General features: G+C 38.7%; 1 protein-coding gene across 14 annotated transcripts in view; it reads right to left on the reverse strand.

Annotated features, from left to right (window-relative positions):
• The window catches only part of EHBP1 (EH domain binding protein 1), a 206078-nt gene that overhangs the window by 124550 nt on the left and 66662 nt on the right, over window positions 1–14866 (reverse strand). For all 14 annotated transcript variants that reach the window (XM_088053031.1, XM_088053030.1, XM_088053025.1 and 11 more), the window contains exons 5-6: window positions 4745–4926; window positions 2742–2881 (exon numbers count right to left, since the gene is read on the reverse strand). In XM_088053031.1, the coding sequence (XP_087909157.1) occupies window positions 2742–2881; window positions 4745–4926 (322 nt within the window). The remainder of the gene's footprint in view (window positions 1–2741; window positions 2882–4744; window positions 4927–14866) is intronic.

Consider the following 14866-nt stretch of genomic DNA (forward strand, 5'->3'; position numbering starts at 1 on the left):
ATCTAGAGCCCCACACAGCAGACCTCCCTTGTTCTCCCAGCACTGGATATATATGTTCATCTATGAAACTGCAACTTTGGCACAATGAAAAAAAAACAAAACCACAAACAAAACCAACAAAAATTTTTGTACGCTGCAAAAAGAAACAGTGTCTGATAAAAGCCTTGCAGCACCTCTTGCAACCTTGGGAACGATAACTTTTCCACCATCAAGCCATCCCTTGTTTCTGTGAGAAAACCCGGAGTCAAAGATAGGAGAACAATCCCTCCCTCTTTGCTACCTGCACTTTACTTTTCCAAGCCCAATTACAAACATGAGCTGTGTACTGTTCCCATCGTTCCTGTGAGGTGTTACAGGCAGTATCCCCATTTTACAGTTGGGAAAACAGGCGCACCAAGGTGAGGGATTTGCCGCGGGGCACTCTGAGTCAGTGAAGCATTCCAGCTCCTCAGCTGCCAACACCCAACACAGCACAAGAGGAGAAAATGTTGGTAGCAGCAAGCTTTTAAAAGGGTTATGTAACTTCCTCAATTAACTTTATGGTATTCTGTGAACACTGTTTTTGAAAGAGTTCTTGGCTACATCAGTTTTGTTAATTTCCTTCTTTCTAAACTTTTTCCTGCTTTTCTACAATGATTCCTACCTCTTTCTCCCTTGCTTCCTCAGCTCTTCTCCTGGCTTTCCCCATTCATTGTATTTATTACAGGAGTCACTGCAATTGCCAATGAAATCAGTCTTGAACACATGTTGAAATAGATACTTTATATCTTATTTATTAATGTTTACTTACTGCCCGATGTTTTATGTTCTCCCATTTGCTTGGGAAATTGCATGCACTCATTCCCCTTCAACATCCCTCTCCATCCCAAAGGAGGGAAAAGCTAGCCAGGCTCATAAAGCAACTTAGCTGTTGTTACCAACATAAGAAGAAAAAGTCCAAGGCTGACCTTCCCCACATCATGATTCATTTACAAAAAGACCAACTCAATGCTCCCATCTTGTACAGCGAGAAAACAGTATCAGAGCAGGCTGAGCAAGGCACAGAAATTGTGTATTCCAAAAGTATTTATTACTTCTGCCTTTCAAGGAGGTATTGTTAATTTTCAACAGATCATTTTGGCCTTTGCAATAGCAGGTGGAAAAGCTAAAATGACTCTGAAATAGCTTGTGTTGCACATCAGCCAGCTCACCCTTCCCATCTATCTGCAGGGATGTTCACTCCATACTCAAAGAATAGTAGACAGCCTAGTGTAAGCTAGATCAGATTTTTGCCTCTTTAAGAATCACTTGTAGCCTTGTTGAATGCTGCAAAAACAAGTGTTGAGAAGCAAGATCTGATGCTTTTCACCTGCTGTCCTTCTGCATATGGGTTTTCTGTAGTCCTCAACGCAGTACCCAGGCTGATCCTAATAAAACCCTTGAGCACAGGAGTTTCTATAGACTGTACATTACCTCTCCTTAATTTGGCCTACTCTGGATTATCCAATGGCCTGGTGAACATGCCAGGTTTTGTTTGATGTTGTGATCTGATTTATTCTGGTTACACTGGGAAAGAAGTCGATGTTGTAGAATGATTTCAGTGTGACCAAACTGGTATATCTCTGCTCCCTGACCAAGAATACATTATCTTGGTTTCTCAGATATTTCATTCCAGACTTTCCATTATGCTCTGTGCCAGACACATACAGCATAACTAGAGATTTGGCCAGGGTAAAAAATGTTTAATTGAATATGTAAAGCATACAGAAAACATATTTGCATCCTTTCACAACACTAAATGTAACTAAGTAATAACTGCTTCAGGCTGAACCTTTTGATTGCAACGAAAGCTCAAAAAGAAGTGATGAAAGTAATGTTTCATAACAGTGAACCGATGTTTCTCTGAATTTTCAAGAACAGATTGACAATTCACTTCTCTGCTTGGGATGCTCTTCCCCCACTTTGGAGAAGGATCCCTTTATTTCAGACATTTTAAAAGAGCGTTGGAAGTTATGAAGTCTGGCACCAGAAGTTAATTTTCTTTTCCTGTTTCTTTACACAAAGAGCTCCTACAGAACCCATCTGGAGCAATACTACATACTGATCTCTACCAACAATTTAACACCATCTCATCCTGATCTGACTTGCCTCGATTAGTTCAGCTATCCTGGACACACTAAGCATTTTCATCAGCAATTCAAATGTGGTTACACTATCTCACTTCAAACAACTTCACTATCAAATTCATTAAAGTCCTTTAACAGCCTCCTGATTTCTTTTCCATGAGATACCCCCACCCAAAAGGCAGCAATATGCAGCCTGGAATTGCCATGTTATTGAGCAGAAACTCAGCATCTGTCCATGACACAACTCATTTCGCAGTTATTCTCACAAACTGCCTTCATCATTTCATTTGAGCCTCTCCTCTTGTCTTCTCGCTCACTGACCCTTTCTCTCTGCTTTTTCTGCTCCTCTGTTCACACTGATTCTTTGCTTCCCTAAAATGCTACCTATTTAGTCAATTCTCTCCAAGAAACAGGACACACAGACACAAACCAACACTCTTGGATTCATAATCCAAGCTTCATTGAGTTATGGATGGGTTCCTGTTCAATCAAGCTATCCTAAATATTGTTTCGGTCATTAGGATTTTCTTAAAGTGAAATAAAAATATAGCGTAAGGATAAAAAACATGGGACAATTAAAACATGGGAAAATTAGCAAAAGAAACTATATTTTACAATGCCTGTGGCAAAACCAACCTGTAATTTTTGCAGCCTTTTCCTCTTGATTCACTCTGTTTTCTTCATCTTCTTCATTGTCTTCCTCAAAATCATCTAGGTTACCAATATCAGCTTGTTTCATACTCATCAAACTAGCCAGGCTTTGCATGTCTTCATCCCTAAATAAAAAACATTACATCAGGGACTAAAATGCAGCTTGTTAATACCACATCTGATATTACTGAATTCTTTAAAATTCTTTAAATATTTTGATGTTTTCTTCACGGAGGTCTATGATATCAGATCTGATCTTGAATATAGTGAAAAAACAAAATTAATACACTCATAAATATATATCAAATACTGAAGGGAAAGTTTTAAATTATCAAAATTGTAAAGGGTAAAAAAAATCCTGCTTTGCATCAAGAGCTACCTTAACAACTGCTTCCTAAATTTTTAAGCCAGCCCAGAAAGGCTGGTAAATGCTTGCCTGGTCTGCTTTGGTTAAAGTGAAAATGCTTGGTCAGACCTACTGCCCACATGCTGCAAGCAATATCTACATTCATTCATAACTCCTGATGCTGCTACAGAAATTAAAATCCCTTTTCTAAATATCTGAAATTATTAACAAGATTAAAAGGCAGTATCTATTTACACATACTGGAAATGCTCCAATGCTTTCATAAAGAGCAGGTTTTTCACATCCCTTGTTCAGAGTACTATGAAAGCCCTGTCAATAACTTGCAATCTACCTGACTTACAGTTTTCTGTCTGAAACCTACCAATTTCCATGGGAAGAAGATACATGCAAACCTAAATGGATCCATTTTTACAAATTATGGCCTCAAAACCCAGTAACAGCATAATATAGCTGTTTACTATATAGTTCATGGATGCTGGTTGCTCAAGTTTAAGTGCATATCAGCTGCTGACTTCTTCCATCCTCATTTTCAGCTGCATTTTAACCATGTTAAATCACACCCAAATACTTCAAAATATCTTTTTTATATGGTATGCCAAGATGTGGTTCACAACAGGTTAGTCAGAGAGGGGAAACAGTCATAGGAATTAATAGTAAGGAATGCATCTGTGGCTTTCAAAGCATGCAGATAAAACAATTTTTGTGTCAAAATGTTTTAACACGGAAGCCTGGAAAGTAATTCATGCAATGTTTCTTGGGCATATATTGCAGTGGGCAATGTCTAAAAATGCATTCAGAATACTGAAAGCCAGAAGTAAACTGTTAGTCTTTTGGAAAGGAAAAGAAATTTAGGAAGAGGCAGAAGAACCATTAGAACAGCTTCCCCATCTACCTCTTTTTGTTCTGCCATTCTCACACTGCCATATTCTAGAGGCAGAAAGGCAAAACAAAACTACCCTAGCTGAAACTAGGACTGTGACAAACAATCCATTCTCCAACCACATGAATATCCAACACCTAGAATCTGACAGAAACTGCAGGAAAGGTTACAGCATCTGCAAAAATAATCTGTATCCTCTGCCCTCTAAAGGCCATTGAAATAAGGGACAGAACCAAGTGAGTGAGTCAAGGAAGTGGTAATCAGAGCCCAAGAGAACTCTTTCCACAGGATGTTCTTGTGCTCAACCCAAAATCTTAACTCTGACTCCACCCTCCCTCACCTTCCAACTGGCTTTGTCCTTATTGCATTCTTTGTGAAATATCAGTGGGCTCACTTGAAATCTGCCAAGGGTATTGTTGAACACACACAGGCATATTAAACACACACTTCCACTCATTTCAGACCTGTAGATACTTTTAAACTGTTGTTAGTTAAAACGTCTGTAAGAGTAAAGCACAAGCCATTTGTCTCTGAAGAACACAAGACTGAAAACAGAGTAAGAAAGAACTTTTACTCAGTTAAGAAACCAAGTATGACAGGAATGATAGGTATGCTGAAGGATACTCTCAAATTCCACCATTCTATATAGAAAGAGCTCTTTATCCAAAGGATTCTTTGAAAAGCAACACAAAGCAGGCTATCTGGTTTAAAAAAAAACAAAACCAACAAACAACAACTTACGTGGCTTTTCCTTCCCTCAGGAAAATACAAGATAAGGAGAACTGTAGTGTGGCAGATACCACTTTCTTAGACAAAGGCTTGAATTTTAACCTGACATCTGTCTGTGTAGGCATGGGGCTGGCATATTGCTTCATGTTGATGCTGCTGGTGGCAAGCGCTTTTCTACGTCCAGAAGGAGATTCCTGAAAGCAAAAGAGAAACAAAGTTAATGTAAAAGGTTACACTAAAACCTGCATGTGCACAAAACAAAAAATGCACTCATTAAATCTGTAGGGGGTTTTTTTGGTTTGTTTGTTTTTTGTTGTTTTTCTGTTGTTTTGTTTTGTTTTGGGGTTTTTTTTTAAAAAAAACACTATGGCCCTGTCAAGTGACAAAAAAACATTTCTTAAACTATGTCAGTCACTCATGGTGGTGGGATTTTGAACACTTTCTTAGTGCAATTGGGAAAAAAAAAGGAAAAAAAGGTTGTCCATTGTGATTAGTGGTGTTCCATGAAAAGACCTAGGATGTCTTTAATGGCTTGAGCTTGAAGCAAATCCACAGCACACATCCAGTTAAACTTCTGTGAATATATTTCCATTTCTTTTCCCAGCAAATTGGACTCGCTCTGTCCAAACCTGGATAGTTCTGGAACTGGAACTTCCAGCCTATGGAAGACATAGGTGTCAACCATGCATGCATTTCTCTGCATAATGGTTTGAGGTCATCTAGTTTGTGTTCCATGCTCAAATATAATACCTGAGTATTTTTCAGAGCAGTGCTTTTTCTCATTAGTGTTGTATGTGCACTATCAAGAGTGAAAGGTTTCTGAAACTAAAGTTGACAATACTTCCAAAAACACTGATAAAAATTTTGCAAGGAAAAAATAAAGAGCAAAACAGATAAAGATAAAAGCCAAAATTTTATTTGAAAAGCCTAAGTTGTATTTCGTTATGGAAGTGTTGCTTATGGTTTAACAATTCAGACTAATTAATCTAAAATGCATCTAAGAATCTACTCTCTTGTTCTAGCTAATATCAGCATCAGCAGGAAAGGGATGATTATATGTAAAAAAACTAAAGTAATGAAAAATAAAACAAAAAAACCTTGCCATTAATTCTTTTGAAAAATGTTTTCACAATAAGACTACATTTTACTGCAGTTGACAATTTGTGTTGAATAAAGAATACTAATTCAATCAAAACATTCAAGCATCCTTTTTCAAAGTACTTGACATTTCTGCCCAGTAGAATAAGTCAGAATGTAATATGTCATCCCCAAAGAATACCTTGTTTAAAAAACTAGGCCTTATCTGACAGATTATGCACAGCAATATTATACAGAACTATTAGTGCATGTAGATACCTTATGAATGAATTTCAAAAATGCATCAAACACTTGAGAAGGATTTAGGCCCTCTCAGAAGAAATACTTAAGAATATGCAAATACTCTCAGCTGAATCAAGTTGAACAGATGCGACTCTCACAAACAATACGAGTGCTCTTTTCCTGGCTGCAGTTGTCAATCAAAGAGCAAGATTAAGGTCCAAGGTTCTGACAATGTGTAAAATGGAAAGTATGATCAGGAAGTTTCCATTATTACACAGATATGAATAATAATAATAATCTGTTATTATATCATACCTTTAGAACAACTAACATTATTACTCATTATACCAAATTCAAGGTTTACGGCAGCGCCTGTTCAGGCATCTACACCCAACAGGATCTTAGACAACTCATCTTGGAATATTTTGAATAGTTGATGTTGACAGTAAGATGTTGATCTTAGCAAGATCAACAGATCTTAGAACAAATCACAAATGTGGGTACTTGCTTGCAGCCTTCCAGATGAATCATTGTTCAGCCACACCATGCCTGTATTCTGATGTTCTCCTCTCAGTCTGACTACAAAAATCTTTTCTCAGTAGCTGTGAATATCCCCAGTTCAACAAAGATCTGGATTTATTTCCTTGTGTAGCTACAAATGCCTTCTCAGTGCTGGCTCACCTGTTACATGCACCCAATGCCATGAGAGCAACACAGAGACCTCTCACCAACTCCCTTGGGGGAAGCACCATAGGGAACACCAATATGCTTCAGTGACTCCAAAAAACAGGGGTACTTGGGGGCAGAGCTACTTTCTCTTGTTACGAACACACCATCTAATCTGGTAAGTCTGTTATGTTGTCTTCATCAAAGTGATTTTACCAAAAAAGTCAAAGCAAACATGATAAGTTATCTCAATCTCCAATTCAATGGTGGTTCTGAAGAGAAAGAACACAACCTTAAACTTGCAAGCATGCAAAACCTAGACACAGCTAGCAAGGCAGAAAAATTTTGAAATTATGTAAAATTACATTTTCACTTAGTATCTACTTATTGTACAAATGATCATCTTGTCATTTGCACCTTCAGATTATCTGGAGTGAATAAGAGACATGAATAAGGAAGAGAATAAGGAAAAGGAAGACAATAAGGAAACTTCGCCCAGTGAAGATGATCATCAGCAGTTCCTAACAGAATCTTCTGGTGTTAGCTGCTTTAGAGGAAAAGGGAGATGAGAATGCAGGCAGCAGTGTGCCAGGACAAAGAGAAGAAGCCAGCCATGAGCATGAAGATTTTCCTATCACTACATATCCTGATGTGCTGTGAAGAACAAGATACATTTGGCAATCAAATTCAGTCTTCCTAAAAAATGAATTATTTTCATAACGTTTTTGCGGGCCAAAGACAGAAGCTGATTTTCCAAGTTCCCATTGCCAACAAAAATCCAAATTTATACATTTATCATACAAAAAAAACCCCTCAAATAAAAAAAATAGGCAGTGTCTGATCTTTCAAGTCTTATTTTGCTTCACATGCAAGTTTAAGAATATCCTCCTACTCTTCCAGAAAGTGAAGTCAGTCAGAAGTTTTCCAGTGTTTTCTCCATTTAAGCTTTACAAGTTTTAGTTACATAAGTAGATCATGAAAAACTGTTTGCACCTTAAAAGAATATTCTCAAGATGTTTAGGTCCATGACTGATTTCCCAATGGATTATGTTTTCTTCTCTCACACAACCAATTTCCAAAAAATTGTCTTTAAATGTCAGAGCATGCTATAACAACTTCTTACAAAGACAGTAGCATTTTCTTCCAAAAAACCTACATGCTTCCTGTAGCAGAATCTGAGTTACTCCAGAAACACAGAGACATTTTGTTGCAAGGTAACTCTTAAATTAGCAAGGGTAAAATAATCCAAGAATGGAGTAGACAGAAAAAGCTGAGCAGTAAACTGGAATGAGTTATTCCAAAGAGAAGCCCACTTAGGTAGGATACTCTGGTCTGGTGTTTACTTGTGTCTCATATGACCATGTGGAAAGTCAAGCAGGAATCCCAGTGCAAATGTTTTAATTGCTCAGCTTTCTTGCTTTTGCCTATATAATCAAAGTTTAAACTGTGTACGGCTCTGTTATGCCTCCAGGTGTTTTACATTCATGTGACTACCAGGGTTGCCACATCCTGTTTTGTGAAAGGGTGGCATGAAAAGTCAGTTTTGAAGTCACAAGAGAGAAACAATTCAACGCAATAATAAAAGAAGTGACAAAATGCAACACTTAATAGTGAAGACTGAGCACATTCTGTAAGGAAACAGCAATTAGAAAACCCTGTACTTTTAAAAAAGGTGATGCTTTATGCAAATAAAATCAGCTATGATATCTGAATGTTGCAGAAAGACAGAAGATAACATACAATGCCAGTAAAATACAAATACCTCTATGTTATCTTCCAGCTCAAACATCCTACTGAGACTGAGAATGGGCACTGCTGAACTCATAAGAGAATAGGTGGAGCATTGGTTAACAACCATTTTTTGCTGTTTCGTATTTGTTACTGTATAGTTTTCTAACAAGTGAAACAGCACACTGAAAAAAAAAAAGTGTCATTCTCCTAGAAATCGTTAATAAATTATTAAAAATATAACTACTTGGCATGTTAGCAGGAACTACAGCAGGCCTATCTTCTTGCACTACAGAATAATGGATGTGTTGGGTCAACTAAACATACAGTCACACAGGCTCTGAGAAACCTGCATAGTATTTAAAAGTACATTGTTTGCAAAAGTGATCATTGTAATTCACTTAAGAGTAAAGGCTGCACATAAACACACAGCAATACTCCTCCATCCTTCTCTCCTGTGTTAGGGAATTTCTGCTTTTGTACTCTACACTTTTCTCTCACAAGCAGCTTCACTTCCCTTGAGAGTCTCCTCCTCCACTCCCCACAGTCCCCAAAATGCCTCAAACACACACCATATTTTGGGTGAAATAACCCCATCTGGGCAGTACACTAAGCTGTATCAGCTATTCCCAGCTAGCAAAGCAGCAGGATGAAGCACATGGCTGGCTCTGCACTATGCCCACCGAGTGGTTGACACTTATGCATCCTGGTACTTCACAAAAAATCAGAGAAAATTTTTAAAAATATGGAATAAGAAGATAAACTCAAAGCTAGGGAAACAAAATTTAATAAAGAAAACAGAAAGATTTGCCAGCACCCTGGAGTACTTTTATTTCTGAATTCGGACAAAGAAATATGTAGAACAAGCAATACTCAGTAAATCAATAAAAGTTGCATTCCTTTTTTGTACAGAAGAATATTAGTAATAATGAACTCAGGTAGTTCCCAATTTCTAAGCATGCTGGTTGTGTTTGCACAGACTTTAAAAACATTGTCACCTCAGACAGCAACAGAAGTGCAATTCAGCAGTGCCATCAGAATGACAAATTTTGGTCAATCTGAAGCCACAGGAATCACAAGCTGCGAGTGCAGGGACAGGCTCAGACGAGCTCTCACCTTGTGCTCGGCTCTGCCAAAGCCTGGGGACTGACAGCACACACAGACACACACTGCAAACAGGATTGCAAAAAGCTGTGAGTGGTTTTTCAAGGAGCAGTGCCCAACACTATCTCTCCCCAGCATTTTATGTTCCTTCCACAAACCCTCAAATGACCATCATATTACGAAGCTTGAGGCTAGAGAAGGGAAAATGAACACTGGCCAAACTACTCAAATGAAGCTGCATTTACTGACACAGATACAGGGCCAGACCCATTTATCACACAAATTCCTTTTCAGTAATGCAACCATGCATTATTCCTGCCACAACATTCCTGACTGAGCAGTGTCAGGCATCCCAAAACTTACTACACAGGAAGTATCACCCCTCTATAAATATCTGCCTGGCATAAAGAATTCCCACAGCCTGATCTCCTTCTGCCACAAGAACAATGTGGAGCAGTGCTATGTACCACAAGCCTTGTCTAGGAATCATCCCCATCTTTCCCTACTAAAGAGATCCTTTCACACCAATCAGGATTAAAACACTCTAAGGAACTCGGTGCAGAGAGCCTGGACCACAGTTGTAAAACAAACAGCTCATTTTTACTGGGAATATGATGATCACAGATGACAGACATGTCACACTATTAAACAGTGCCCAACTCTGTTCCAAAGGAAGCAAGCCAAAAGATTAACACCTTCACACAAAAGGTCTGAACTCACATTCTCAATTTATAGGAAAGACAAATAATGGTGTACTGTGAATTTCATGCAGTCTTCTTTCCTTAAAAATGTATTTTTAAAGAGCGTGTATCCTGCACTTACCAACTGACTCGCAAGTCTTCTTCAAGGTTAATATAAGAGGTGCAAATAAGGAAGAAACAACTTTGTATTTTCTGTTAAACTGCCTCCAAGCTTCTAGAGTTACACAGAATCAAAAATATTGGCTGGGCTTTGTTCATGGGGTATATTCCTCTGGGTTATTTGGGCTGGGGAAAGACTCCCCCCAGAGAAATCAGCAGGATGTGTTTTACCTCTGCACACCTGAACTCAGCTTGCCTACACAGAGCTGCGACCCCGCTGTGCTGTCTGTAACCCCCGAGGCTCCAGCGCCCTCCTTTACACATGCACATATTGAGAAATAACAGGAAAACATATCCATTCAGCAGAAACCAGATCAAAAACTACTTAAGTTCTTAATTATTTAGGACTATTTAGGATAACAAATGGTCCCTCTTTAATAGAAATATATTAAGTAATTAGCAATCACTGTACAAACATTATCCAAAAAAGGACACCTTAACTAGGGAAGACAACAAGTTTCCTTACTGGATATTATTTTGTCAAAAGGAACAATAATTTTTATTGTCTTTCTCATAAACAAGGAAAATGTACAGCATAATATTTTTAGGGACTGCCTTTTCATCTTTTACAAAAGCGAATGCTAAAAAGCCCACAAAGATATGCAGATTTTAAGGAGAAGCAAACTTTGGCAGAAAATAATTAACAAAGCAATTTGTCCAGCTCTAAAAACTCATTGAGAGAAACAATGGGCTTCCCTCTCCTTTGGCTTCAGAATTAAATGGGGACTGTTTTGGAGGGAAGCTGTCCCCTGCCCCTGCAGCCCCCACCCAGCACCAGAGAGGAGCTGGAAGGTTCTCCCTCTCCCGGCGTGGGATGCCAGCCCTGCGCCTGAGCCACACGCACCATCTTGCTCAGATGAAAAGATCACTGCTTCACCAGCAGAGCAAAATGGATCACTACAGAATTTAATTTGGGAGAGTATACAGCAATTAAATGCTAAAATAGACAAGCTACAGGGAGCTCTCTCAACTGGAGAGAGTAAATTAGAAACTATGTCAGTTAAAATAATTTAGACAGGCGGATGGGAGATTTGGAGGACTGAATGAAGGCAGCACGATCTCTGCTGAAAACTTGTTTAAAAGCAAATAATGGTTCAAGGTATCCAGAATATTATTAAGAATTATGATGCATTTGAATGGAGAATTTAATGTTTAAAAAATTCTGCACATATCAGAAACATTGGAGCCCTAGACATGAGGGCTTGGAATGAAACAAAACATTTTTAAACATTGAAACAGCTACCCTTAATGACATAAATATATATTTGTTATCCTCACAAAGTGACCTTTGTCCTTGTCAAAACCAAAGCCCTTCTACCAAACTATTTATCACACTAGTCGTATCTTAAGTTAAAGCTTGAAGACTCCATCAAGAAACACCAACATTTTGGTTTTAACGGCACATGTACATTGATGAATCATAATATTGGAAGCACCACACATTGTTTCTGATGTAGCATAAGCAGAGACAATAATTTCAGGGAGAAAAGCGAAAACACTACATGCTACTTGAGCTTTTGTCTTCTTACAGCTCAGTGAGATTTCAGTGGCACCCCAAGAGACTGAGGCAGGTAGTGAAAGGTTCTTTCTGACCAAAATCATACCCATGGGTGTGCTCAACTGACCTGCTGTAGGTAACAACAAACCATTCATCTTTGCAGGCTAATCCTCTGCATTCACAGACTCTGAAAATCTCCAATGATTAACATCAGACAGGAAGTTGAGAAAAAGAAACAATACCTAATAAATTGAGGTAATTCATAATAACACCAAGAAAATTCAGAGGTCCTGTTTTTCCAGCAAAAAATACTATTAAGCTTCTTAGACAACAACTGGATACATGGCAAAATATGTGCATGATTAAAATTTTAGTTGAGCAATTTATTAATAGACCATGTGTATGAAACAGGTATCCCCTTCTAAAGTGGGCTTGCTGCATACAAAGAAAAACAGAGAAAAAAATTACAGGTGAGCTGGGTAATTTTAATAAGTAGCAGGTAACTATTGAACCCTGAAATACTGAACCTTGCATAGGACATGGATAACTGCTTTATGTATCCAGCATTTTCAGCATCTTCAATTGCTTTCTCTCTTGGACTCTTTAGTCATGTAGGAACAATGCCTGAACACTCTCCCACAGAAGTATACAGGAGATTGATAAGTGAGTTGAGGAACATTCCCTTTAGTATTTGTAGCTTTTTTTGCTCTTTCAGATCACTTCCTCTACAGATGCTGTGCAAGTTTCTCTTCTTCTATAATGACAGGTTTAAATTTACTCTTAGATGCCTTTGATCAGCTAAACTCAGACTGACACAAGCATTACTGTATCTTTGCAAAGTACATTAATTTTTGCTTGTATTTGCAGAGCCACAGCTTGTGCTGTACCACTCAAGAGCCCTGGAATACATGACTATCCTGTTTCCCTTAGCAGCAACAGAAGGACATCCTTTCCTGCAAAGTCTAGATCCCAACATGCTGAGCTTACTAATGCCCCAATGGTTCTGCTTCCCTTTCACAGCCATTCACTTTCTGCTGTTGGGATCACTCCACATTAGGGACTGTCCATTCCTTTCCTTTCCCCAAATGCCACAGCAGCCAGGGATGTGACCATGTCCCCCAGGTCTACTAAGGCACAGGGTACAGCTGTGTGCAAGCCTGTGTGAACTACCACATAACAACCATTAGCAAGCAAAAGACATCAAGAAAAAATCATTTTTATATAACAAAAGCTGTAAGAGCAACTCCTACTGTAAACTGCTGTACAATTTTACTTTGCCATGGATGTGGGCCACAAGTATGTGGAAGTTCAGCTGAAGATGGCAGTGAAACTTATTATCACCAACTGGCTGCTTATATCCTCAAACCTTTCCTCCCAAAGCAGCAGATTTAAGGAAGTCAAGGCTTGAGCTGCTGCTGACACATGGCAGGCGCAGCTGTTGGGAAAAGCACGGCATGCAGGGCTGGCAGTTCAGCAAAGGCCAACAGTCCCTCATTTCCTGGGAGCTGTGTGCCGCTGGATCCCTCACACTGTGCCTTCTGCGCCCAGGAGCAGCTCCCTTTCCCTAGGCTGGGCTCATGTTCCTCCCTGCTTTTGAAGCGTTTGCTGTATAACTGTATAGTGTTTCTGTAGAGTTAGCTTCAACAAAAAGTAGAAATACAGATCATTTACCTAATGTTAGAGAAGGAGAAACAGCAGATGATAAAGTTAGCTCCCAAACATTTAGCAGAAACTGGTGTAAGAAACACACTTCTCTTGTGTAACCTCCTCCTTCCAGGGGGAGGACAGGGTAGCTGACTTTATAACCATGATTTTATTTACTGCTTAGCAGCTCATAACTCCACATTTTGTCATGTATCAAATAAAGGGACTCACAGGTTCTTCTCTGGTTTTTGTTTTAAAATAATAGGCAATAGCTGTTACAAAGTTTACATTTAAACTCACTTGCCTGGCACATCAGCTCTACTTCGCCTGACAGGAAGCCTCCATCGTCCTGATTCACTCCTCTGCTGTGTGCAAAGGTCTCCCGTGAACGGTGCTACTGCACTTTCAAAGAGCTACACAAGAGAGATGTCCAGCTAGTGTCCCCTAACAGAAACCTGTCTTTAAGGGAAAATAATTGACTTATTTTTTTTTTTAAAAGGGGTAAACTGGTTCCTGATTTATTGTTAGTTTCAGATGTGAAAAGCCCTTCTATTGATTACAGCTTCTTTTCTCTTTCCATGACAGTCTCTAAATTTTCTTACTTTGTCTTTGTGTCACTTCAAGCCAAATATCCAGAATCCTTAATGTTAAAAAGGCTGGTTTGAAATAATACCTCAAGCTCAGAAGTGAATATTTAATGTGAATTCAATTTAATAGTAAGAACAGTTTCTGCACCTCAGGCCAAGCCTACCTGCAAACCTTGTCCTGAGGAAACAAATACCATGCAGGAAAGCGAATGTGATACAGGCCCCAGAATTAACTCTTAATTATTTAAACAAACTTGCAAATGTAAACACATTATTCAGCTTCTTTGTAATCTCCAACAAGGAAGCAAGTTTGATGTAAAACTCCTCAAAGAAGAAACAAGGTGAAAAGATTAAATGCTCCAACAACCTTATATACTTTCATCTTTCCAGAGAAAAGACTTAATTATTTAGCATAGCTATAACCTGTTAAAATGGGATTTTCAAAATACCAGTGTGTCATCAACCAGTCGTTATCATCTGACAATAACTTCCATAGAGCAAATGCACAATGTTAAATGACAAAGTTTGCAAGGTTTACCACAGAGAAAAGCCTGCAAGAGTGTCAATGGAAGATATTATTGATTCTTTATATTTTTTCCATACTGCAAGTTGAACCTTAACTGCAAAAGCCCAGAGCAAATGGCTGAATGGTCTGTAACACCTGATGGCTGTGTGCTGAGCAGTGATGCTCACACCATGAACATTCCTCTAGGCAGAACCAGAGACT

This window comes from Pseudopodoces humilis, chromosome 3 (assembly GCF_049639895.1).
Source record: "Pseudopodoces humilis isolate 2021_Gansu_Grassland_sample_001 chromosome 3, ASM4963989v1, whole genome shotgun sequence".
In the NCBI taxonomy this organism is placed as follows: domain Eukaryota; kingdom Metazoa; phylum Chordata; class Aves; order Passeriformes; family Paridae; genus Pseudopodoces; species Pseudopodoces humilis.